General features: G+C 34.1%; 4 protein-coding genes across 8 annotated transcripts; 3 read left to right on the plus strand and 1 right to left on the minus strand.

Annotated features, from left to right (window-relative positions):
* Positions 1-1,234: 1,234 nt before the first annotated feature.
* LOC148763309 (uncharacterized) lies at positions 1,235-5,611 on the plus strand. Its single transcript, XM_088805780.1, has 2 exons — positions 1,235-1,636; positions 1,736-5,611. The coding sequence occupies exons 1-2, from the start codon at positions 1,235-1,237 to the stop codon at positions 5,609-5,611; spliced, it is 4,278 nt and encodes a 1,425-aa protein (XP_088661906.1).
* A 518-nt stretch (positions 5,612-6,129) lies between these two features.
* LOC18602376 (uncharacterized) lies at positions 6,130-14,563 on the minus strand. Of its 3 annotated transcripts, none has more exons than XM_088806010.1 (8): positions 14,186-14,563; positions 14,017-14,090; positions 13,868-13,911; positions 13,672-13,766; positions 12,403-13,088; positions 7,240-9,118; positions 6,925-7,149; positions 6,130-6,825 (listed from the first exon to the last, which is right to left on the minus strand). In XM_088806010.1, exons 5-8 carry the CDS (start codon positions 12,420-12,422, stop codon positions 6,181-6,183), a joined length of 2,769 nt encoding a protein of 922 aa, XP_088662136.1. In that variant the 5' UTR covers positions 12,423-13,088; positions 13,672-13,766; positions 13,868-13,911; positions 14,017-14,090; positions 14,186-14,563; the 3' UTR covers positions 6,130-6,180. The 3 variants fall into 3 exon arrangements, with proteins under 3 accessions (XP_088662136.1, XP_088662135.1, XP_088662137.1); XM_088806009.1 differs by having other exon boundaries at positions 12,403-13,173; XM_088806011.1 differs by having other exon boundaries at positions 12,403-13,173; positions 14,017-14,093.
* On the plus strand, positions 14,482-18,805 carry LOC18602377 (bacterial trigger factor). 3 transcript variants are annotated; one of them, XR_016026032.1, is made up of 9 exons: positions 14,482-14,575; positions 15,330-15,436; positions 16,292-16,335; positions 16,439-16,521; positions 16,715-16,823; positions 17,494-17,507; positions 17,799-17,900; positions 18,154-18,345; positions 18,570-18,805. XR_016026032.1 is itself a non-coding variant. In XM_007033723.3 (8 exons), the coding sequence occupies exons 1-8, from the start codon at positions 14,528-14,530 to the stop codon at positions 18,690-18,692; spliced, it is 630 nt and encodes a 209-aa protein (XP_007033785.2). In that variant the 5' UTR covers positions 14,482-14,527; the 3' UTR covers positions 18,693-18,805. The 3 variants fall into 3 exon arrangements, 2 of the variants coding, with proteins under 2 accessions (XP_007033785.2, XP_088662138.1); XM_007033723.3 differs by lacking the exon at positions 18,154-18,345; XM_088806012.1 differs by lacking the exons at positions 17,799-17,900; positions 18,154-18,345.
* Positions 18,806-19,364: 559 nt separating this feature from the next.
* On the plus strand, positions 19,365-22,247 carry LOC18602378 (Signal recognition particle, SRP9/SRP14 subunit). The gene is made up of 4 exons (XM_007033725.3): positions 19,365-19,501; positions 19,810-19,903; positions 20,012-20,121; positions 21,874-22,247. Exons 1-4 carry the CDS (start codon positions 19,499-19,501, stop codon positions 22,024-22,026), a joined length of 360 nt encoding a protein of 119 aa, XP_007033787.2. The 5' UTR covers positions 19,365-19,498; the 3' UTR covers positions 22,027-22,247.
* Positions 22,248-25,358: the final 3,111 nt, after the last annotated feature.

The following is a 25,358-nucleotide window of genomic DNA, read 5'->3' on the forward strand; positions in this document are numbered from 1 at the left end:
GATGTTTGGGGAAAAGTTCTTTTCTACTCAAGAGAAGGTTACTCTCGTTGATCTTGGAAGAGAGTTTCAAAAGTCTAGGGAGGATTTAATGGAGTATATCCAACGTTTTAGAGAAAGAGTGCTGGACATACAAGAATCTCATGATGAGAAAGAGTTGGTAAAAGTGTGTATTCAGGGGATGTTTGATGAATACAGGTTACACTTGGAGAATCTACCTCTTCCAACCTTCGCTACACTAGTGGAAGCTGCACGAAGGACCAATAATACAGTTTTTAGACAAAAGGGACTCACTCGTTTTGGTAGAAGGAATAACCCAACGGTGAATGCCATCCAAGGAGGAAGTAGAGAAAGAAGGGGTCCAATTCGAGCAAATTTACGTCCTCGAAGAGATGTCCCTAGGAGAGGGCTAGATGAGGAGAATGACTCTTCTCCACCGTTTTCAGTACCTTTAGATAGAGTGAGAGCTCTTCTCCAAGAATGGGTTAGGGATGGACAAATAAACTTACCTTACACTCCACGACCACCAACAAAGGAGGAAAAGGCTAATCCAAAGTACTGTGATTATCATCGGACAGTCGGTCATCCACTTGCTGAATGCAGAAACCTTCGAAGAATGTTCCACCGACGGGTGCAAGCAGGAGAAATGTTGATTGGAAATAACAGAGTCCAAAATAACCCTCTTCCCATTCATCCAAATCCTCACGAACAAGTAAGTGCAATAATTCATGCTCACCATGATGACCCTTCCTCTTCAAACACCCAATTCAATGATGCAAATGAAGCTACTAGGGTTACTTCTTCAATTGCTAATTCACTCATGAAGACACCTAGCTTCCGGCATTTCTTTGACCAACTTGGGTTTTCAGAAGAAGCAAGGAAAGAAGCAGCTATATCCCTAGTTCAGATAGCTGGAGAACAGTATGGAGAATGTAACTTAATAGGACGACCTATGGAGAAGATGGTTGGTGCATATAAGAACGCTATTGTGTTTACAGAGGCAGACATGTGTACACCTCATCCGTATCATAATAAACCCCTTTATGTGGAAAGTACTATCAATGGATATCCTATTAGGAGAACATTCATTGATGATGGTTCTTCTGTGAATCTCATACCTCTATCCACTTTGAAAGCTGTAAACATGGATTTGAAGAGTTTACGTCGTCCTATGGCTATCACTTCTTTTGATAACTAGGAGATTATAACTTTGGGGCAAGTGACAGTGAATTTTAAGATGGGGCCGATTCAAGATCAGACATGTTTCCATGTTATTGATGCAAATGTGGCTTATCATGGTCTAATTGGAAGAAAATTTTTGCATATGCATAATATCATCCCTTCTTCACGTCATCAATGTATTAAGGGATATTGGAAGGGGAAGGAGGTTTTCATTCCAGCCACTAAAGCCCCGTTTGAACGGCATGAGGTGAGTTATATAGAGGCTTCTTTCTTTGAAGATCTAGCTACTGATGGAGAAACAGCTATTGTTAGACCTATCGGTGTTCCATTTCCACGATGGGAGAAGTATGAGAATAAGACAGAGAGTAATGGCAAGAAAAAGGAACGAGGTGGGAAGAGAAGAAGGGAAAACACTTCCACATACAAAGAAGTAAATGAAGAAAAGATGTCTAATGGGGTAACTTCCTATGCACGTGAAGATGGAAAAATTGTGTATTGCTTATGATGGGACGCGGGGTCTGGGGAAACATCTTCTCCTGATCCCAAACTTTGGAAGCCACCGGATACATCACCATCATGTTTTCAAGTAGAAGCAGAAAAGGAAAAAGTACAGGAAGTATTATCCACGGAAGAACAACTTTCAGATCAACCCAAGCCTCAAGGGGATGAGTTGGAAGAAATAAATATGGCAGAAGAAGGAGAGACAAGTAAGCCACTTTTCATAAGCAAGAGTCTTTCTGGTGAACAAAAGGTCGTGCTAATTGAGTTGTTAAGAAAATTCCAAGATGTGTTTGCTTGGACTTATGAGCAGATGCCTGGACTGGATGAGAATCTCATTATTCACGAGTTACACATTTCTCCACAAAGCAAGCCAGTGAAACAACATGCTCGTGTATTTCATCATGAGATAGAGGGCCAGATAAAGGAGGAGATTAATAAGCTTCTCAAGGTTGGATTCATCAAACCCATACATTATCCTACATGGCTAGCAAATGTAGTTCCGGTGAAAAAGAAGAATGGAACAATTCGGGTGTGTGTAGATTTCAGAGATTTGAACAAGGCATGCCCAAAAGATGATTTTCCTCTTCCTAATATTGATACTTTAGTGGATGCTACAGCTGGTCATGAGATGTTTTCCTTCATGGATGGGTTTAGTGGATACAATCAAATAAAGATGGCACGAGAAGATGCAGAGAAAACAGCTTTTAGAACTCCATTTGGAAATTTTTACTACACTGTAATGCCATTTGGATTAAAGAATGCAGGTGCAACTTATCAACGTGCCATGACAGCTATCTTCCATGACATGATGCATGATTTTATGGAAGATTATGTGGATGATATAGTAGTGAAATCCAAGAAGGCTTTTAATCACTTTGAAGATCTGAAAAAAGTATTTGAACGGTGTAGAAAGTATAATCTTCGCATGAATCCTTTAAAGTGTGCATTTGGAGTAACAGCTGGAAGATTTTTGGGTTTTATGGTTCACAGAAAAGGTATAGATGTTGATCCTACAAAAATAAAAGCTATTCAATCCATGCCATCTCCGATGAATCAAAAACAACTCAAAAGCTTGTTGGGAAAAGTCTCTTATATTAGGAGATTCATTCCAGCTTTAGGAGAAATCATTGTGCCTTTTCAAGCCTTGCTTAAGAAAGGTGTTCCATTCATATGGGGTGAACCACAACAACAAGCATTTGAGAAGATTAAAAAGATTCTTACTTCTCCTGCAACGATGATCATGCCTATCAAAGGAAAGCCAATGATGTTGTATTTGACTTCTACTCCATACTCAATTGGTGCTTTACTTGTTCAGGAAATGGATGGAGAAGAAAAACCTGTGTACTACATTAGTAGATGCTTACACGGAAGTGAGTTGAATTATCCACCTATGGAAAAGCACTGTCTTGCTTTAGTCTATACAACTCAAAAGCTTCGGCACTATTTCTTGGCACACAAGCTCATAATCGTGACAAAGTCAGATCCCATCAAGTTTTTATTTTCTAAGCCAGTTCTATCTGGAAGAGTAGCAAAGTGGCTTCTTTTATTGGGAGAATTTGATGTATCAGTTGTTCAGCCAAAAGCTATAAAGTCTCAAGCACTTTCAGATTTGTTAGCATATTTTCCATCTCAGTTTGAAGAGATTATTTCTGATGCCATTCCAGCTGAATTTCATGAAGAAGTGTGCGCAGTAAATATTGAAGAAGGGGAGTGGAGTTTATACTTTGATGGTTCTTCAAATAGTTTTGGAGGAGGTGCCGGAATAGTTCTTATTCCTCCGAATAAAGAAGATAACTCTGCAGTACAAAGTTCTGAATTAGTTGCCTCTCATTTGAGTAGAGGTCACATCTCTTTGAAGAGAAAAGGTCTTCGTGTTTTGGAAGCACCAAGTGAAGATGGGAATTTCTTGATTTCATGTTTAGAGTTAAACTCTTTTGAGTCAAGTAGAGAACCTATCTCGTTAGCTTTCAAGCTAGATTTCCCATGCACAAACAATCAAGCTGAGTATGAAGCACTAGTTTTGGGGTTGTATGCAGCAGCAACAATTGGGATAAGCAATCTTTGCATCCATGGGGATTCTAATCTTATTGTAAAGCAGACTAATGGTGAGTTTTCTTTGAAAGAACCAATACTTGCTTCTTACAGGACTCTTGTTCATTCTTTGTTAGAGAAATTTCAAACGGTGAGATGTGAACATACTCCGAGAACAACGAACCGCTATGCAGATGCTCTTGCTACTTTGGCTTCTAAAGTTTATATTCCGGAGAAAGAACGAAGTATTCCTATAGTTGTACTCAAGAGGACTATCTCATGTCCATCCAGTGAGCTATTACTACCTCCAATTTATGACGAAGAGGATTGGCGAAAATCTATCATAAAAGAGCTGCTTAACCCTAGTTCTACTGCTATTCCACGCTTAAAGCACTACATTTTGATTCATGGTACACTTTACCACAAAGGAAGTAATGGAGTTCTAGCAAGATGCGTTTCTGAGGAAGAGGCAAAAGAAAGATTGAGAATAGCCCACGAACAATGGTGTGGTGAGGAAGGACCACCTTTACATCGCTTAATCCAAAGAGCAGGATATTTTTGGCCATCTATGTCCAAATATGCTTTACAGCTTCAAAAGGCTTGCATTAGATGTTCTGAACCACCAGATGTACAAGAGTGTAATTTTGTGGGAAGTGCCGGTGATTGGCGTAGGCCTTATATTGATTTTTTCCAAAATGGAATTTTACCAGCTAACTTTCAAGATGCAAGACAACTCAAGAGAAGAGCTCAACGTTTTTTTCTTAAAGGAAATGACTTGTTTAGACTCTCATTTGCAGGAACATCATTGAAATGTGTTTCCCCAGCTGATGTCAATCCATTGTTAGCAGAAGTGCATGCAGGTAGTAGTGGGGAGCATGAAGGTGGAAGAAAACTTTATCAGAAGCTTTTGGATCTTGGGTATTATTGGCCTACTATGGAAGCAGATGCAGTGAATTACGCAAGGAAGTGTTATCCATGTCAGATTTATGGGAATGCTATACATGCTCCAGCTGTACAACTTCATAGCATCATTACTCCATGGCCATTCCATACTTGGGCCTTTGATTTGATTGGACCTATCAATCCTCCTTCTAAAAGATATACTTGGATATTAGCAGCAACAGAATGCTTTACTAAATGGGTGGAAGCTATTTCTTTGAAGAATGCGACTGGGCCGGCTGTGGCAAATTTCATCAAGGAAAACATCATTTGCAGGTTCGGCATACCTAGACGTATTCTTTCAGATAATGGTACTCCGTTCATTAATGCCAATGTAAGGGAATTACTTGCTCTTTACGATGTGGATCATGTGAAGTCTACTCCTTACTACCCGAAAGGAAATGGTCAAGCTGAAGCTACTAACAAGACTTTACTTAAAGTGCTTAGTAGAATGGTGCATGAAGAACCAAAGATGTGGTATGATGCACTTCCAGTAGCATTACGGGCATATAGGACTTCCAAGCGTGAACCTACGAAGGCAACTCCTTTTTCACTAGTATATGGAACAGAGGCAATGCTACCTGCTGAAATTCTAGTTCCGTCTGCAAGATTAGCTCTAGACGCTGAACTTGATAATGATAATTTACGGATGTTAGAATTGGAAGCATTGGAAGAAAGAAGAGATAGAGCAAAGAAGAATTTATCAGTCTATCAAAGAAGGTTGAGTAGAGCTTATGACAAGCTAGTGAAGAGGAGGAATTTTGAAGAGGGAGATCTAGTGTTACGCGCAGCTGAGCATATTAGAAGAGGAACACCATCTTCTAAATTTAGCCCAAAATGGGAAGGACCATATATTGTTCATGAGGTGAATGAAAGTGGATATTGCAAATTGATAAATCCAAAGAACAACGCCATCACTGCACCGATCAATTTTCAATATATAAAGAAGTATCATGTATGAGGTTCTAACTCCACTCTTTGTTGTATGCGAAATACATGATTTACTTTTTTGCAAGGAAAGGCATTTCAGCCGCAACTTCACCGCTTTTATATTGGCTGTGTTTTACTATTTATAATTTATCCGCTAGCTTCATTTCTTATATCTTGGCTGCAATAATATTATTGGTCGCAAGCTGTATCGCTCAATATTTGACCATAATTAATCATTAACATTTCAGCCGCTAGCTTTATCGCTCATAATTTGGCTGTAATGATAGTATGTTATTGGCCGCAAGCTTTATCGCTCATCTTTGGCCTTACTTTATTACTCACAAATTGGCCGCAGCTCTTATGCTTGCTTATTTGAAGGGATGAAATAATCTCTTTCACGTCAAGTTAGAGTTAATCTCCTTGATGAAAAGTTGAGAATTATCTTTTGGCCGCATATAATGATACAAAAAAGTGAATAAGTACACAACAAGCGAAGCATTATTATTATTGTAAAAGAAAAAGAAATGTGCTATATCAATAGCAAAGTACTGACTCAAATGAGTTTCAAAAAGAGTCAAAGAAAAGTAAAAGACTAGCCAATTACATATTCCATAGAGAAGAGTTATTATTGGCAAATACATCTAATTGTTCTCGTACTTCAGCTTCACGTTTTTTTAATGAAGTTATCTTCGCTGCAATATCTTCTAACTCATCTTCCAAGGAAGACTTGTTGAGAAAAATCTTGGCTTTTGATCTACAATCATTGAGGCATTCAAGCTTGAATCCAAAGTTACAAGCATCATCGAAATCTTGTAACATCTGTTGCAATTCCTCTGGTGAAGTACTCATCAATGGAGCATGAGAAATGACTAAAGCTCTACCCAATACGTCCATCATTAAGCAAATGACGTCTACGTTCTTTACAAATGAGGTACTCCAAAACTCTCCCTCTATGTTGAAAACCTGTTCTAAGTATGTCACATATTCCAGTGAAACTTGAAAATCATGGAAGTCAACTTTTTTACTACTTTGTTCAGTATGTGCTATTTGAGTGCCAGAAACACTACTTGTATCTCTATGTTCTGGCACTGGGGAGGAATAAGCACGAGGAGTCATTGGAATAACTCTAACATTATCAGTATCAATTCTAACATCTTCAATAACCTCAATATTTGGAGTAACCTCAGGAACAACTTCACCAGCAGGAATAGTCTCAGTGTCAGAAACAACCTCATCTCGAATAGCCTGGGGAGTAAGAACGATCTTAATTTAAAAAAAAAAAAGAAAAAAAAAAGAGGGGAATGGAACAACATCAATTAGAGTAACATAGTAATATGTTTATACCTGGTTCATGGTAGAACTATGAACATGATTTGGAAATAAAACATCAAAATCAATGAAATCATCAAAAGGGGTTGGCCCACCCTCAATTTCAGCTTTATCAACATCAATGGATTCATCATCAGATTCATCACTACGTTCAGAGTCACATGATTCTTCTTCAGTCTCTAATTCAGAAGTTTCTTCCTCTTCAACTGAATTGAGTTCTACTCTTGTAGTTGATTCTCCCTAAAAAAAAAAATTGATGAAAATGAGGAAATAAAAAATATATATATATATATATAAAATAATAATAATAATAATAAAAAATGAACTTACTTTTCGATAGGCATGCTTATCTTTTGTTTGACGAATAGGAGCAGGAACTGCAGTATCTTCTTCTTCAGTCATGCATTTCTTCTTTCTAAGAGGAATCAAGCGCAAGGATACATCATTGTTACTTACATGAGGAGTGTAGAGACGAGCTGTGGGATTAGTTAAGGGCACAGTAAAAGATCTCCATTCTCCAAGACATTCTCCCCAATAAGCAAACCATCCAGAAGTATGGATACCAACTCTATCAAAAGCTGGGATAGTACAACTCTTAAGTTTATCTGAATGAAGTGAAAGTCTTGTCATGAGAAATGAAGAAACGCAAGAAGAAAAGCTGATAGGCGAAGAAGAGTCAGGTGGAGCTGGTTGATCAAATCCAAATTGACGTGCCACTCTATAAGGAGAATACACTTCAACAGAACGAAAGTTTCTATCTCCACCAGAACTAGAACTCTCAATCATAGAAGGCAAATGGGAACTATGAACCCATATACAAAAGTTAATACCTCGTGAGCTCATTCTTCCATACTGTAGAGGATGAAGGTCATAATAAATTGCAGGATCACCAAATCCATTTATAGGCTGCACATAAGGTCTGGGATTGAATTCTTTTGTAACATCCATCACTTCAAGAACATTACCCCTTTGTAGTCGATCATGCCATGCCCAAGCTCTATAGTTGTTTCTGGATAAAAGGTTATTCACAGAAAAAGATGCAAAAGGATATGCATTAGGCATGGGAGCGCAAGTACCAAACCTTTCCCACAAGCACATCTGAATGAAGGAAACATCCACATAAGTCAAGACCTTGTAACGCCCAGCTGACTCAATAATTTTGAGTTGGTATAAGTCTAATCTCTTATATAGGGATCCTAAATACAGTGGAGCAAGAGGAAAGCGTATTCCCTTAACAATTTTTATTGCTAAAGGAACAACTGCTGAAGAAATACAATCATCTGGACACCCTGGGAGTACGTGCCGTGCCAACCAAAAAATTATTAAAGCTACTAGCTCATACTTATGGTCTGGGTACTCAGGAGAATCAATCTCAATTCCTTTAGCATTGAACTTTTTATAAAAAACCCCTATCCAATTGGAAAATCGTGCAACCTTCGAAGTTTTACTCAGACTCTTAAGTAGATCAAAGAAAAAGTCTCGAGTACATACCTCTTCTTCAGAAAGCTTAATAGAGTGAAAATCATCCTTTCCTATACAAGGAAGTTCCAAGAGAACACATACATCTTCTAAAGTGAAGGTAAATTCCCCCCATGCAGTAATCATAGTATGAGAAAACGTGCTCCACCTTGCAAGAATAGCACGCCACACATCTATCCTTTTTTCTCTACGAATATTGAGCTTAGAAGTGATACGTATAGCATCAAGTATCCCAGCAGAAGAGAGAAGTTTAACATAAGAAGGATTCTTCAATACCTTAGTTACCCATTCATCCCAACCATGAACAAATTGAGAATTGGAGCCTAACTTAGTAGCAGAAAGGGGAAACTCACCGCGTTCAAACCTGAATTTCAGAATAGATGGTCCTGGAATATCACTTCTTCTATGAGGAGGAGTTTCTGAGCATAAACGATTCCAATAATATCCAACAGACTCAGAGGGATGTTCGTCAACCTGTCTAGCACGAACTTCTTCCCAAAAACGATCTTCTCCTCTTTCTCTAATAATTTCATCTTCCCAATTTTCAGGAACATGAGGAACTTCACCATTCTTTCCTACTCTAATTTTCTTGGGAGCAACTAATTTGGAATCACTATTCTTCCTTTTATGTGCAGTGGTTTTCTTCCTTGTTGCAACTCTTCCAGGCTCACCATAATTGATCTTCGGAGGGACACGCGTCCTAGGCATAGAGGATGATGAAAAAAGCTGCCTACAAACATGATCATGAAAAAAGAGATAAGTATACATACATAATAATTTTTTTTTTTACTTATTTGTTATGTATATAAAAAAAAAAAATCACAACCACAAAGTAAAATAATAAAACTTATCAAAATTATAAATTTTTTATTATTATTATTATTATTATTTTTATATATGCAATATAAATAAATATATATAATAAATAAGTAAAACTTAAAAAAAAAAAAAAAAAAGTCCTACAAAAGCCAAGTCCTATACATTTAAAAAAAAAATTTTTAAAAAAAAAATTAAAAAAAAATTAAAAATTAAAAAAAAATTAAATTAAAAATTAAATTAAAAAAAATTAATAAAAAAAAAGAAGAAACGCAGCTTGTGCTGCTAATAAATAAGAGGAGAAACAAAGAGTCAACTAAAAAAAATATTATAAAATTAAAAAAAAAAAAAAAAAAAGTCAAATTAGAGTAGCTCGCGGCATGTACCGCGAGCTCTAATGCAAGCAGCTCGCGGCACATGCCGCGAGCTCTAATTAAAAGATCTCGCGGTCTTTATATATAAAAAAAAAAAAAATTTGTTCTGCAGCTTTTGCCGCTGCAAACTGCTCCAAAGTACACTTCTTTTCTATATATAAAAAAAAAAAAAAAAAAAAAAAACTGCTGCAACTTGCAGCTTTGCCGCTACAAATTCCTCCAAAATAAACCCCCCTCTCTATATATATATATACATATATAATCTCATCTTATGCATGAAAAATTTCTTTTTCTCATTTTTAAAAACAAAAAAAAAATAAAAAAAAATAAAAAATTCATGCAGGGGGCAACAAGTAAGAGAAATTCGATTAAATTTAATTAATTGAAAACAAAATTAAAAAAAAAAAAGATTACAAGAAGAAGAAAACTTACTTATTTGAAAAGATTTGCAAAAAAATTGACTTTGCTCTGAAATTTTTTGCTTTACTCTGAATATGAATGAAGAAAATTATTCATAATAACTTGATATTTATAAGTCACATAGAATCAAAGTTTTTATGAAAAAGATATTCAATATTATTACATAATCAATAAAATATTACAAATAGAATCAAGATTTTTATGAAAAAGATATTAAATATTATTGCATAGTCAATAAAATATTACAAAAGATATTGACATAAAAAAAAATGCAATCAAATATTACGAAAGATATTAAATATTATTGCATAATCAATCAAATATTACAAAAGATTTTAACATTAAAAAAAAAAAATCGATATTACACTTTACACAAGGCAATAACGTGTTACTACCTAAAGCATTACTGGCTAAGGTGTTACTGTCTAAAGTAGTACTGCCCAAGGCATTACTGTTCAAAGTAATACAATACAATACGTTATAGTACAAAAAAAAAATTATACTTTAAATTAATACATAAGAATTATTTTTTTTAACAATGAATTCTTATGCAGGGGGCAAAATGTAGATACTAGATTTTGGTTAATACTGTTACTCTAAAGAATTATGTTACAACATAATATTGTATAGAGAACAACCAGAACAAGTGAAGTGTTACTTCACGCAGAATAACTAGAACAAGTGAAGCGCTACTTCACGCAGAACAAGTGAAGCGCTACTTCAAGTATTACTTAAAGCAGAACAATTAGAAAAAGTAAAGTATTACTCCATATGGAATAACTAATACAAGTAGAACAATCACTTTGAATAGAATAACCGCTTCACTTGGATGACAGTGAAAGTAACTCAGAATAAGTGACAGGGTTCATGGGTTACTTTCATCTTGGGATGTTTCAGAGAGTTTGGCTTGGTGGCTCAGATATGGAGGTAGTTAAGAGGTCTTTCTCTTAACCCTTTTCTGAAGTACAAGTGTTTCACCCTCTTACCTTGTTCTCGTATACTTATTCATGTACAGCTTATTCTCTTGTACCTATGCTTGTACACCTCTTTTATATTACCTTTACTTGAGAACAAATCTTACTACATCCAATTATAGTAACGGTTACTTACATTAATATTCTTCATAATAATATCATTCATTAGGCGCATTAAAGCCTATTCTTATGTAACCGTCACTTTTAGCACTATATATAGAGCCTCACAATTCATTTGGGGGGACTCTTTTTTTTTGGCCTCTCCGAACACATTCTCAACTTGAGAGCTTCTCTCTCTAAATTCTCTCTCTAATTATCTTGTACTCTCTAAGTCTCTTTAAGTCTTTTCTTATTGTCTTCCACCTGTCACAACACTTATTACATCAGGAACTGCTTCAATCTTCCTCTCTGCCTCCTCTGACACGTCCTCTTACTTGTTTGCAACACTTCCTCTCCCTATCACAAGAACCCCCTTTACACATTGTAATCATCCAACTCTTTTCCTTTTTAGCTTCCTCAAAATTCTTTGGTTCCACTTGTGATATGAATGCTAGATACTCACAAGTTTCTCTTAATCCCATTCTAGTTTTGACACCTTCCGAGGGATACCCAAAATGATCTAAAGAATAAATAAATCTAGAAGATACAAAGGAATCATGAAAAAGAACAATATATCAATCATTTCTTTGATTTATGAATTAGGATAGAGTTTATATTCAAATTTTTTCATGTGTGCTTCTGAAATTGCTTTTCTCAACTTTTCCACTACTTATACATTAGAATCTAAGTTTAGTCTTTCACCAACTTGGTCTTTCTTTAACATTTTAAAATGCCATGTATCCCCCTTACTTTCCTTAAATGTCTCTTTCTTTCTTCAGATAACGAGGGCACATTTAGAAAACTAAATGCCATTACATTCTCACTCCCCATTCTTCTCTTTCTAAAAGAAAAAAAAGGGACTTGTTTAAAATTCTAACAGCTAAAATAAAGAGTAAAATTGAAATCTCATTAGAATTTCCAATATAAAAAAATTAGATAAATTATATCATTAGTTTATCTAAAATTGGCATTGTAAGTCCCTCAATGGTAATGACATCCCTTTTCTGCAACAGGGATCTCAAATTTAAATTCCTTCTCCAAACTCCATTTAGAAAAAAAATATGAAAGAAGAAAGAAAGAAAAAAGTCTACAAACTACACATTCAATGGCTACAAAATATCCCAACATCCTCAATTATATGAACTAAATTATTAGAAGGTTTGACAGAACTAATTCCATTTTCTATCAAGCAAAATGCCATGCCAAGTACAAATTGAAGATTGAAGGAAACAAACATTGGAGATACAAAACTAACTTTCTGACTGAACATGATGAGCAAAAGCAAGGTCAAATGACAAATCTGGAAAAATTTAAAATTAGAAGTCACTCACCTTTGTTGTTTTCCCTGCATTAGTCCCAAATAGAAAGTACAATGAAGTCAGAATTAAAGGTTGGCTTTTGAAATCACATAACTCAGCAAATTTATGAACAAATGGGAAATGGTAGGTACCATCATAATAGGAAATTAATATCCTGCAAATAAACAAGCATTAGCAGCAACATATAATTCAAAATCTAGCCATGACAATTAACTTGATGATCCTATCAAAATATTAAGCCCTTTACTGTTATCCTTAAAGCGTTAAATGGTACATAATTTAACAAAAATATAGAAGCAGATTTGTCAAAGTCACAAAGGCACTGGTACTATTTTATCACAAAGGCTCAAACGGAAAAAAATTAAGGCACTCCCATAAATAAAGTAAATCACCAATTTGTAATATCAGGAATTACTAAAAGTTATCATTAAACTCTAGCTCACAGTACGTAGCCACAAGTTCAAAGTCCATCAAGAACTTACAAATAAACAATATTACCATATCTTAATTATTCTAGGCTAATTCAATCAGAACTTCAACTGAATCACAATGAATAAGAATTTAATCTATGATTGCATCAATGAATTACCTCCCTTTTGTCTACGAAATCCAGGAATTGGTGGCGCTTGTCGTGCCAAATCTGTCAAAACCTTATCAAATACCTTTTATGTCTCAATCCCACTCACATCCACTCTAAGCTGGAAGTAAAACATCATGAGAGCCGCCTCAAAAACACTAGATATTTGCAGGTGAACCAGCAAAATCAACAAATTCAGATCATTGCTGTCAATCATTTAAAAAAAATGGATTTTAAAAATTTTCTAAGCATGTTCCAGCAATTAATATTACCACATTCTGAAGAACATTTTACTACAAATAGCATGAGCATGCAGATGATAGTGCTTCGATTTCCAATGAGCACAGATGTGCTTAATTATAAAGATTTGCATTCCAAAATTCAAATGAACTCATATACACACTTTTCAACCATACTGCAAAACTGTAGCCAACAAGTCACTTGGGAGGGGACTAGTCAAGAAGAACATGGTCAGGAAAAGCTGAATCAGAACTCACTAACTAATAAGGATAACTATGTTCAACAATTCTAAATAGTTGCGACTTCACAGACAAAGTGTTTGAATTTTCCTATTTTAAATGGAGCCATTCAGGCAGTTTTGCACCAGCGTTAGCCACAAAACAAATACATGAAGCTTACATATAGTCACATTGACATAGAAAAATATCATTTTGATAACAAAAATTTAATGTCTAGGGCGTCACCTGTATCTTATTTTTGTCTCTAGACTCGACAACAATCCTAGCATCCTTCAAGGATATCACATTGTCATCTGCATCGGAAATCGATGCCTCCAAACCTAATAACATTATCACCAACATTACCAATTTATTCAAATAACAAATTAACATTTATAGAATTTGAAAAATTGGAAAAAAAAAAAAAAGAGTTGAAAGCCACCTGAAGCAAATGCAGATATCGGCTCCCTCACATAGGTAACAACTCTAATTCCAAGATTAAATTCAATAAATAAACAATATAAAAGCCAAAAAAAAAATTCTAAATAAGATTACCAAAAATTAAAAAAAAAAGAAAAAAATGGGACTAACCTATGACTCAGAATTTTCCGGTTGTACTGAAACTTCAAGCTTCGGTTAAAGCACCAGCAGCTACTAAAAGAGACCTGCTTCCATTAAATAAAACAGTCAAAAGTTGATTAAGAAGTTAAATAAAATTTCATTAATTAGAGTCAGATTACGTTTCTTTTTCCTCTCTTACTCTAGGACTATGGAGTTGCTGGAAATTTGAAGAAATTGTCGTCAAGGTCGTCGACGCCATTCTTTTTTTCTTTCTTCTGTTCACCGGAAATGGTTTCTTTTTTTAATAAAAAAAAATGGAAATTACTTTCAAGAGGACAAGGACATGGAACAGAAGAGAGAATGGATCAGGCTTTGTACGAAACGCTGTCGTTTAAAGAAAAGGAAACCTGGCGCTGGCGGGAAGGAAAAGCGCACCGTTTAGACTATGAGCAGTCAATAAATAGTAGACAAATGCACCATTCTTGTTTTAAAGCAAAGCAACAATCCTCATACTACTGGTAAAGCAAAACAGAAGAACAGGATGATGGAAATAGCCGTAAAGACCCTTTCGTTGAGTTTAAACCCCAAGGTTAAGTAAACTTTCTTTTCTCTATATTCTTCTCATGATTTTACGCATTTCATTGCCAAGTTTAATCCATTACTTCAAATTATCCAATGTTAATTTCTTTTTTGAACTAATTTTCTTATGGAAAAATAATGCTCTTCTTTCTTCTTGTTCAAATAGCTGTAGAGTCATCTGGGTCGAATTTTAATTAGTTGATGGAGTTAGCGGACTTTATTTCTTTTAGTTCCTCTCTAGGCAGTACTTTGTTTTGTCTGCTTTTAAGCTGGTTAGAGGGTAATTTTCCTTTTGATAATACAACTGGCAAAATAACTTTTTGGTTAAGCATTTTTACATACAATTGGCACGCAACAGCTAAGAAATCTTTTGATTTTTGGTTAACCTTTCAGTTACTTAAAGAAAGGGAGCTAACTCGTATTGCTGCTATTGTTAGTCACTTCTTTGTGGGTCTCTAGTTTTAAGGAGAGACCTTTTTAGAACTTTAGCTCTGTTTTCAGCCGTTGGTTCTGTGTCATTTGCCTTCTGTGAAGAAGCCAGAGAATTTTGGGTCAAAGGCAAAGTCTCCCAGAATTATTCAGACTGGCATTTGCATCAATTGCCATTAATGCAGTAGTGGAATTCGACTCTCGTGTAAATCTCTTTTATACAAAATATTGATCTGATGGGTTGGCCTAAATACTTTTGCATTCTTTACATTAGTAGACCTTAGCATGACCACATAACAACTTATGAAATCACCTTTTTTCTTTGGTTTGTGCAGATTATTAGCTATAAACAAGTAGAGGATGTCTTTATTCCTAATCTTTCTTGCAACAGAGCATGTTTTCCTTCTCAAAAAAGATACAGGGCTCTAAAATATCAAGGAAGGTACGCGCATTTGACTGCTTTAGTTTAACCTAATTTAAAAATTAAGCTTGTTATCCAAAATCTATTTCCTGCAGAAAAATGTCTTCCTTCACCTCATATTAGTTGTGACGATAGTCAAAAGCCTGCTTCCAAATTGATAACTTGGGTTAGGGAAAAATATGTATTTATGTACCGTATTTAAAATTCTTAAGAGACTTTGTAAAACGTAGCACCTAAGATTATCAATATCTGGACATTCTCTGAGCAAAAAGAATATCTAGCTTTTCACATTGTTTTGGGAAAATAGCTTATTTTGACTGTTTATAATTTGATTAGTCATGTCCAAAGCAAACATCATATGTGGATTTTGTGACTCTAGTGTTATGGTATGCTCAATGCTGCAATTTATCACATATCTGTATAAAGCTTGCTTTGCAGCATTTGAACTTTCATTACCTATATTGGAGAGTTCATAATTTTTTTTTGTTATTAGCAATTAATGGATATAGCCATAAAAAGTTTTAATCCATAGTTGTATATTTGACATCTACTCTTTTGAAAGGAGAAAGCTGTTTGTTGCCCTTTTCTGTTTTAAAAATTTCTTAAATTTTCCTATGTTCAAAAAAGGTATAAGGTGAAAGACAACATGGACTCACTCACTCGCAATCCCTTTTAGGTTTCAATTCAATAAGCACTTAGTTGTTTAATTAAATTCCTGGATGATGTTCACACGGTGTTGTTTTCAACATCGTTTATGTTATGGTTGAGTTCATTACTTTTCTGTTTGAATTCTTGTATTAAACTCCAAATTGAATGAGTATCTTCTCGAACTTGGCATTATCCTTTTCTGAAATTTGATATTCCTTTTCTTTTCAGGGAAAGACATGTACATCTTCTCACTGTTCATGCTGTATCATCAGGTGCAGAAGCTGATAAATTCTCTTTCTAGCTGTAGTACCTTTTTTTTTATGTATTTCCTCACGCTAATTTAGATTTTTTTTTATATTTATTCAACTTGGTTAGATTTGGAAGATGTTGGAGTTTCTTCTCAGTTTGAAGACTTCACTGTTACTACTGCCAGTATCAATGAGAACAGAGAGCTAAAGGTACGAAATATTTTATATGTTGGGGTAATATGTAATAGAAAATGAAGTTTCAAGTTGGAAGTAAAACATAAATCAAGCAAAGAAATGCCTTCTGCTTTGTTGGATATTAGAGAACCTTTTATGCTGACATCAAAAGGCAGTTGGTATGGCCATGAATATTAACCAAAACTATTGCCTAACTTTCTTGAACCAGATAAGTGTGGAGATATCAGGAGCCAAAACTAGAGCAATTTTTGATGATGTATTCGACAAAATGGTTGCTGCAGCGCAGCCAATCCCAGGATTTCGAAGAGTAAAAGGAGGTACTGTTTTATTTCTATGTTTTCTAAATGTGTCTTCATGTTACTCGAGTGTCTTTTGTCGAAAATTCATTAGATTGCATCTGGTTAGCATGGAAGAGCACCTTTTAACCTATATATATGGCAATTTCTAGTAGCAGCTTGTCTGATGTGTCTTTGTTCCTTATGCTCTTCTGTGCTGACATGATCATTGTTCTCCCATTAGTGTAGACAATAGTCAGCTATCATTAATCCAATGATATTGTTGATCTTGTCACTTAATGTTCTTTCTAAAACACTGTTCTTCCATTGGGTTGTAGTTGTCTTTCATACTTTTTACTTGTTTTGCTGCAGTTAGAACATTGCATCTATAAGTTAGTGATCCACCAGTCAAAAGCCTCAAATCAGTATAAGGTATTATTCTTATGAGATTGAAAATGGTTTGCGAATGTGAGATTTCACCATTGAAAATCAAATCTCAAGGAAATGCAAATAAATATATACTTATTGATCTGGAACTTAGAATCAAGGACTTTCATTGCAATTAGAGTTGCCTTATTTGCTTGACATTGCATGTTGTAGTAGTAGTTTTCTTATTCTTTTTCATCTTTTTCATCTTTTTAATAAATTGCTGACTTTTTCTATGACCACTCTTTTGGTTGATTTGTCTCGCAATAAACTTCGGGCCTGGCAGGAAAAACACCAAATGTAAGTTCTAAAATGTAACATTTTACTGCCTTCAATTTTTTTTTTTTTTCACTCAGCTACTGCCTTCAATTACTTCATTTAATCACTATTAATCATGTGATGATGCATTTTAAAATGCTAGCATTTCTTGAAACATTTACACTCTTCATAGCGTGTACATGGATGATATTTGTGTAACTCTGCAACTAAATAAAGACATAAAGTCTCTCTTTCTCTCTGCTTGTGCATAATTTCTTTCACTGTCAATTTTGGGGCCATAGCAATTACATTTTTTTTAAATATGTCTGGCAGATACCAAGAGACATTTTGTTAGAAGTCCTTGGAGCTTCAAAAGTTTACAAGCAAGTAATCACAAAAGTAATTAACTCTACTGTAGCTGAATATGTTGAAAAGGTAAGCACTATTAGATTAGATTTACTCAGTTATTGCTCTCAAATGTAAGACACATAGAAAAGTCATTAAGCTCTTATGAATGTATTTGAATTTGTGTTTTGATGTTAACTTAAATCAAGACATTAGAGAATTAGGAAACAGACCTTAATGTTCAAGGTACAATTGGAGAATTATGGACATAAATTGGATTTTCAATCAGATTGTTGAATTTGATAAATTTCAGTCTTTTCCATGAAAACCAATTTTGTTTTAGCTAAATGAAGATTTGAGGCTCTGCAAATTACAGCTGCACTTTTCATGTCATTGAGCAATCCAAATTGACCATGCCACATCTCAGAATATCAAATAATGAGAATAAAATGAATTAACAAGTTTTCAGCAAAGACTTCATCGTTCTCGTAGTGGTCACCTTAGTGAATGCAGCTGCAAACATCCAGACTATGAGGTATCTATCTATGTCACTAAAATGGGATACCGGAATTATAAAGCTTATTTGCCACTATCTAATTCATCATCAAAGGAGAGTAGCTCGTCACAGGTTTTCTTTTCTTTTTAAACATTTAACATTAAGTTTTGCATGTTCACAATGAATCATGAGATCCTCTTCAAATGGCTGCCTCTTGGACTGTAGTTTTTTGCCTGAATTTTATGTTCACTAATTTGTTGCAGGAAAGCCTGGCAGTTGGTAAAGATTTGAGAGTTGAGCAAAGTTTTGAAGATCTTGAAGAGATGTTTGAACCGGATGAAAAGTTTAGGTTTGATGCAGTCATTAAGCTTCAAGAAACAAATTGAGCAATATCTACACCACTTTGACAAATTATGTTCCTAATGTGTGTACTTTTGGATGAATTTTGAAGTCAGACCTATCTTCTTTATATCTAAACCTAAGAATGCTGAGTTTATCAGGTTTATTATTCTGATACTTTCATATAAATGAATTAGGAAAAGAAAATTGGTGGGAAAATGCTGGTTGTACATTCAATATAAAAAAATCACAGGGCTGGGTTTAAAAGGTCAAAAAGCAAGATGATTTCAAGAACAGATCAACAAAAATCAGTAGACACCCAAATCCAAAAATATTGATTATAGAGGCCGAAAGAAGAAAAAGGGCAAAAAGGATTTTGAGGTTCTCTCAATCCTTCGTCCCCTGTCTGTCAAGTAGCAAGACTACCATTAATCCTTTTAGGAGATAATAGCCAGAACACTATTTCATACATGCTCAAAATCATGATAATAAATAAACACATATAATATTAAAAAAAAAATCTTAGAAGACAAATAAAAAAAAGAAAAATAAATATACAACTCACGCAAAAAAAGAAAAAAACTTGGGCCAAGCCCGATAAATCAGCCCAAATAAGTGTTTCGGTTCTTAGCCCAATTTAACTTTGAAACTAGGCCCAGAAATACATCTGAGAAAAAAAATAAAAAAAGGGAAATATAACCAAAAGTAAGGGGCACATATTGAGTTTTAGATTGAAAAGGGAACTGTGGACTGTCGTCAATTCTCCTCTCGGTGTTGTAAGCCTGTTCCCTTTACCAACCCACCGCTGCCATTTTAGGTTTTCTTTTGTTTTTGGCTTCTGGATCTCAATCAAATGGTAACTCTTGATCCCCCTTTTTTTAATTCTTTTTTTTTTTTTTATTCTTTCTCTTTTTTTCCCAAATTCAATTCAAATAATAAGGAATTACGAAAAACTGAAGAAAAAAACTCCTGTGCTTTACTTTGGAATTTTGATTGGTTTTTTCTTTATATATATATATATATATATATATTATGTTTGGGGTTTTCATTTATTGTAATTTGATTTGTTGTTGATGTTCGTTGCTTTCTCTTGGGCATTTGATCTTATTAATATGATTTTTTTTTTGTGCCGATTTTCATATGTGATTTTCGTTTTGCTTTAAGGTTCTTCTACAACCAGACCCGTTTCTTAATGAACTTACAAGCATGTTTGAGCGCAACACTGAGACAGGCTCTGTTTGGGTTACTCTTAAACGATGTAAGCATTTCGCTGTTTCGCCAACTTCTTTCGTTCCCTTTTTATTTTTCGTTGGGAGGTGTTGTATATAGGATTTTCATTAATGCTTTTAATTTTCGTGTTTGATAGCATCCTTGAAGTCTAAGGTGCAAAAGAACAAAATGAAGACTGCTGGACAACCCATTGAATATCGATGCCTTGTTCGTGCAACTGATGGCAAAAAGACAATTTCCACTTCGGTATTCCCTATTTTCCTTATATGATTAGCTATTTCTTATTTGTTCGTATAATTCGGACAATAGTTTTTGCTATGGATCAAATTTTCTTAATAAAACATTTGCCAGGTGGGATGGATACATTGGTTGAGCCTGTAGAAGTGCTCTTAAATATAAGTCACTTGTTGTTATGTGTGGCATAAACCTAATGTGATTTCCATGGAAGAGTAGCAGATGTCCATTGGAAACTCTGGTTGGAGCTGTGTAATTCTGGTATGATGAATTATATAGCAACCTTGATTGCTTGGATATGATTAATGCCGGAAACCATATTATTTAATCATTTAAGGAAGAGAGGAACTTGAACGTTAGAGGGAAAAGCTGTATAGGCTAACTCAAAAGTAGTTTTTTACCTGCTAGCTTGTAACAAAAAAGGTTCGAGTTGAATTTATTTGCAATTTATAAGAAATGTGATCTTACCAGAAGTCTAAATTGGAAAAACTGACCATTTTTTATATGCCCCTAAGTAGGACAAAATGAGGTAGGCTCCAAAGCTTTTTATCTTAATAACTGATACTCATTTCCTGTGTTGAAAGGATGTTGGGCATGAGATTTTAGAGTTTCAGAGGGTTTTTCATCTCATGCATCAATGCAGTATGATGAAAGATTTTTGGCTTACATTAGCTAAATGCAAAGATGTGCTTTTATCCCATCCATCAGCAGGGGCCTAACTTCATGCCTAATTTCTTCCGCTTAATAGCTTCATTAATTGTTGGAAAATGCTTTCATGGTGGTTTCCCATTTATTGATGGGATGATGGGTACGTCTAAGCCACAAAAACAATTAGCTTCAACCAGCCAACTCCCCTAGCCGGTTAGGACCTAAGCCAGGTATGTAACTGAAAGCAAAGCAAATATTCCTTCCGCGGGCCAAGCACGAAAACCTAAATTTGGGCCCGTAAGATGAATTATAGCTATTTTAATTTTTTTTTTACTTATTTTTAAATAATAGTTAAGATAGGATATCTTCAAAATTGATCTTCTATTTATAAAATAATATGCAACTAGTAAAAAGTTATTGTCTTTGCTGCAGTGATAAATTTATCAATTGACTTTCTTTTCTATTTTTTTGATCAGTGAGAACACCCACGTCTATACCACTTATTTAAATAAATATAAATAGAAATAGCCTTACAATAGTTTTATAAATTTTCTTTTGACATTAGCACTGTTAATCTTGCTTTGAAAATTGTTGATAATTATAATTACTTAATGTAATTTTATATGCCCAAAACTTGAAGTTAACAGAATGTGATTAGTCAAATAAAAATGTGAGCCTTCTGGAGGCAACTAAGTTGCATTCCAATTCCTTAGCTGCCTTAGGCTGAAACCGCTGAGGAAGTAACCAACTTGAAATATTAGAAATCTGTGGCTTAGAAGTGTTCATCATCCTATCAAAGAATGACAGAACATTATAATAGATGGACCCTTAATTGTATAGTTTTCTTTTCTTTTTTGCCTAGAAACGTAAAATTTGGCATGAAATGTTATTTTGTGATGTATAGAAAGATTTGTATATGTGAAAATTTTAAAAAATAAAGAATACAAAAACACAAAACGAAAGTGAAACCTTATTAGCATTAACATGGAGGTTTTTACTTGGAAAGAGCAATTTGTTGACTGGTATGGAGCAAAAGTAGTCTATTTGTTCTTGTGGAAGTCAATCTATCCTTGTTTAGCCAGACTGACCTTAAATTAATGCCTTTCTGTTGAGAAGGTTGGAGCGAAGGATCACCAGCGCTTTCAAGCTTCTTATGCCACCATTCTTAAGGCCCGCATGACTGCTTTGAAGAAGAGGGAGAGGAAGGACAGGAAAAAGGCTGCAGAGGATAAGAAAGAAAGTGGTTCAAAGAAGCCGAAAAGGGTGTGAAGGATTTTTACCGGTGGTTCTGTACAAACTCATACACTTTCCATTGCCTTCTAGCTGGAAAATGCTAGGTTCTTGTTTCTCTTGAGAATTTAAAAAATTATTTAAGGTCAAGCAATTACAGTGATTAAAGACAAGGGCTTTTGTTTTGATGCCCCTTAGGTATGAATTTTCTGATCAGGCTGATATTTATATGAAAGGATTTGCCAGAGATTTTGTTGTCTTGCCTGTTGCATCTGATGTAGTTCCAATTTTGATAAAGTATCAGAGGTCGGCTATAGGATGTTTCATGTTTGGATGTTCCATCATCTCTACATCAGCTGCCACATTAACTCAAATATGAAACGTATCGGACATCCTCCATTTTTGGTTTTATTTTATTTTTGGTTTATTCTTTTTCTTTCTCCATTTTATTCCAAAGTCCAAGCATTTTGTTTACAATGCGAATATCTTAATCATTCTAAATGACTTCATGACATGTTCTAATAAAATCAAATTATTTTTGGGTAAATAATTTGTCTTTTATTTTGAAGTTTGATGGAGTAGAAAAGATTTTATTTTAAGTTTACTTTTTTTTAATGGGAGCATATCACTTATAATTATTATATTACAATTAATCAATCACATTCTTGAATTATATAAATTTGATCAAAATATTATATGTATTTTATTTATAAATATTAGAGTTTAACGGAATTTTTGTTATGATTAGATAATTATAGGATTGTAGTTAAAATATTGCAGGTGAAATGTTCCGTTTTAATCTAATTTCTTCATATATAATCAAATTAAGAAAGAAAGTAAAAGGGGCAAGAGTTCTCATATACAATATTAGTAAGGAAAAAAATTTTAAGAAGATCATCCATAACCATCTTTTCGATGGATTTGACTATACTTTTTTAATAGAAAAGTACAAAAATGAAATACATAACTATCTCTTCGATGGATCTGACTATACTTTCCTAATAAAAAAAATACAAAAATGGAATACAGAACTATCTCTTCAATGCATCTGACTATACTTTCCTAATAGAAAAGTACAAAAATGGAACATTATTACACACAAATGGTAAATCATGATTCTAAGAAACTCAAGTGGAAAAATCAAACACACACACACACCGTTAAAAGCATTTTTAAGCCTTGAACATGAAGTATATATAAACACAAGATCTACTTTTGAATTGTGATTCATCACTATATCTAGCTTATTATACCATGGCAGCTCGTTTGGCTATACTGGTCCTTGTGTTGACCTGTCTTCTCGTGCTCCATGAATGTTCGTAAGCCATACATCGGACCTTTGATTGTTTGATTGCTGGTTTACTCAAGAAATATATGCTTTTTTTTTTGTTTGTTTTGACATGAAACAGGTAGCAGAGACATGGTTGCCGAGGAATTCAATTTAGGCAAGGCTGCAGAAGAAGAGATGGAAGGAGTCAAATTAACAATAACGCCTTGCGCTCCTAGATGCAGTAGTATCGAGTTTGTGTGGAAGTGCGTAACAGCCAATCGATGCTATGGTACCGAAGAAGAATGCTTGAGTAATTGCCCCACATCACCTCCGCTTTAGCATCTCCATAAATCGCCTTGCATGGCCTTATTACTCCCTTTGTTCTTTCAATGATTTTATGATTACATACAATTTATAAAATAATTATATCTTTAATAAATCGTTTTTATTATTTATATGCTTCCACACTTTATTTTTTATTATTATAAGACAATCTTGTTTTGGAGAATATATTTTGGAGATGTAGAGGCAGTTGATATTTGCATAAATTATCTAAAAAAAATAAAAAACATTTAAGCAAAAAGCCCATTGGTCAATCTTTGATTATTCTTTTATGTATGATTGCATCCATGTTACAGTTGTGTTAATATGCATGTTTATGATATAATTGCATCCATTGGTCAATAGTTTTATAATTTTTTTTGACATTAGCACTGTTAATCTTGCTTTGAAAATTGTTGATAATTATAATTACTTAATGTAATTTTATATACCCAATTAAGATCAATTTTCGGACGAGTACGTTGTATGGCATCTAGGTAGGGGAGGGAGTGGAAAGGTGGCTAGTAGAATTCCATGTTTTTGGTTGGTACATTTTCGACTACTTATTTGGGTATATCATAGGGGGGCTAGAAATCACTTTAAGAGTATAGGGCGCCCTGTGATCGAAAAATTTGAGTTTAGATTGGCCGGTTGGAAATTTGACCTCTTATGAATTGGAGGGAGGGTCAAGTTGATTATAGGAGTTGCTTTTCAAAAAAATAGGTTGATTATAGTAGTTCTAGCAAGCTTATCAGTTTTCTACATGTCTCTATTTGAAATGCCTAATGAAGTAAAGGAAGCACTTGATAGGATCCATAAACGAGTTTTATGAAGTGGTTCAACTGAAAAGAGACGAGTTCATTGGGTTGATTTGGATACAGTGTATAATTACAAGGAAGGTGGGGAATTTGGTTTTATTGATCTTCGGTTGAAAATTAGAACTATACTAAATAAATAAATATGGAGATATCTCTAGTTGAAAAATAGAGTTCTACTGAATAAATGGATATAGAGATATAGTGAGGGGAGGAAGAGAGTTTATAGCGTAGGGTTATTGATGCTAAAAATGGAGGGGATAGTATTGGTCTTGGTCCTTATGACCTGAGTTTGAGTAGTACATCTTCCACGTAAAAGAATATTATTCGTTCACTAATCTCTTCGGATAGTTTATCTTCTTTTTTGTGTACAAGTATTCGCTTTATAATTGACAGCGACTGGTGGGCAAATCCACCAAAGGAACGGTTTTAGCCCCAAAATTGGAAAGCTTTTATAATTTTATAATAATATAATTAATTATATTAAAAATATAAAAAATTAAGATAATTAATAAAATATCTATCCATTCTTTCATGTCTAATAAATGTCTCTTTTTCCTCACTTCCACATCCCTATTAATTTTCAACTATTTATCTAATTTTTCATTAAAAATATATAAAAATCAAAATAATTAACAAAATATCATATTTTCTCATTTTCCTACCTAATATATATCAATTTTTTATCATTTCTCAATTCTCACAATATTATTAATTTTTCAACTCTTTCTCTTATTTTCAATCAACTAAGGATAATATGTATTTAATAATGTTCAACAACAACTTTTTTTCATATATAAAATCAATTTTTTTTTCAATTTATAATATCCATATATAAATTCTTCTTTCTTCATTTGCTCTTCTTTAACTTTAATAAAAAAGATATCATTTTCTTAATTTTAATAAAAAAAATCTCATTTAAATATTTAGCTTTAAACCTTTAAGTTTATATAAGCCGTTCTGAT

The sequence above is a fragment of the Theobroma cacao genome, chromosome 4, assembly GCF_053813885.1.
Source record: "Theobroma cacao isolate CCN51 chromosome 4, ASM5381388v1, whole genome shotgun sequence".
NCBI classification, from domain to species: Eukaryota; Viridiplantae; Streptophyta; class Magnoliopsida; order Malvales; family Malvaceae; genus Theobroma; species Theobroma cacao.

What these genes read in the sequence shown, in the direction of transcription:
- LOC148763309 (XM_088805780.1), top strand. Translation starts at nt 1,235, where the DNA reads ATGGGGCCGATTCAAGATCAGACATGTTTCCATGTTATTGATGCAAAT. An exon ending in AAGAAAAGATGTCTAATGGG is followed by an intron (nt 1,637 to 1,735) that starts GTAACTTCCTAT and finishes AAACTTTGGAAG; the next exon opens with CCACCGGATACATCACCATC.
- LOC18602376 (XM_088806010.1), bottom strand. Translation starts at nt 12,422, where the DNA reads ATGCAGGGAAAACAACAAAG. An exon ending in ATGCAGGGAAAACAACAAAG is followed by an intron (nt 9,119 to 12,402) that starts GTGAGTGACTTC and finishes TCATGTTTGTAG; the next exon opens with GCAGCTTTTTTCATCATCCT. An exon ending in ATAAGCATGCCTATCGAAAA is followed by an intron (nt 7,150 to 7,239) that starts GTAAGTTCATTT and finishes TTTTTTTTTTAG; the next exon opens with GGAGAATCAACTACAAGAGT.
- LOC18602377 (XM_007033723.3), top strand. Translation starts at nt 14,528, where the DNA reads ATGATGGAAATAGCCGTAAAGACCCTTTCGTTGAGTTTAAACCCCAAG. An exon ending in GCTCTAAAATATCAAGGAAG is followed by an intron (nt 15,437 to 16,291) that starts GTACGCGCATTT and finishes TTTTCTTTTCAG; the next exon opens with GGAAAGACATGTACATCTTC. An exon ending in ATGAGAACAGAGAGCTAAAG is followed by an intron (nt 16,522 to 16,714) that starts GTACGAAATATT and finishes TTCTTGAACCAG; the next exon opens with ATAAGTGTGGAGATATCAGG.
- LOC18602378 (XM_007033725.3), top strand. An exon ending in TTGGGTTACTCTTAAACGAT is followed by an intron (nt 19,904 to 20,011) that starts GTAAGCATTTCG and finishes CGTGTTTGATAG; the next exon opens with CATCCTTGAAGTCTAAGGTG. An exon ending in AAAAGACAATTTCCACTTCG is followed by an intron (nt 20,122 to 21,873) that starts GTATTCCCTATT and finishes TCTGTTGAGAAG; the next exon opens with GTTGGAGCGAAGGATCACCA.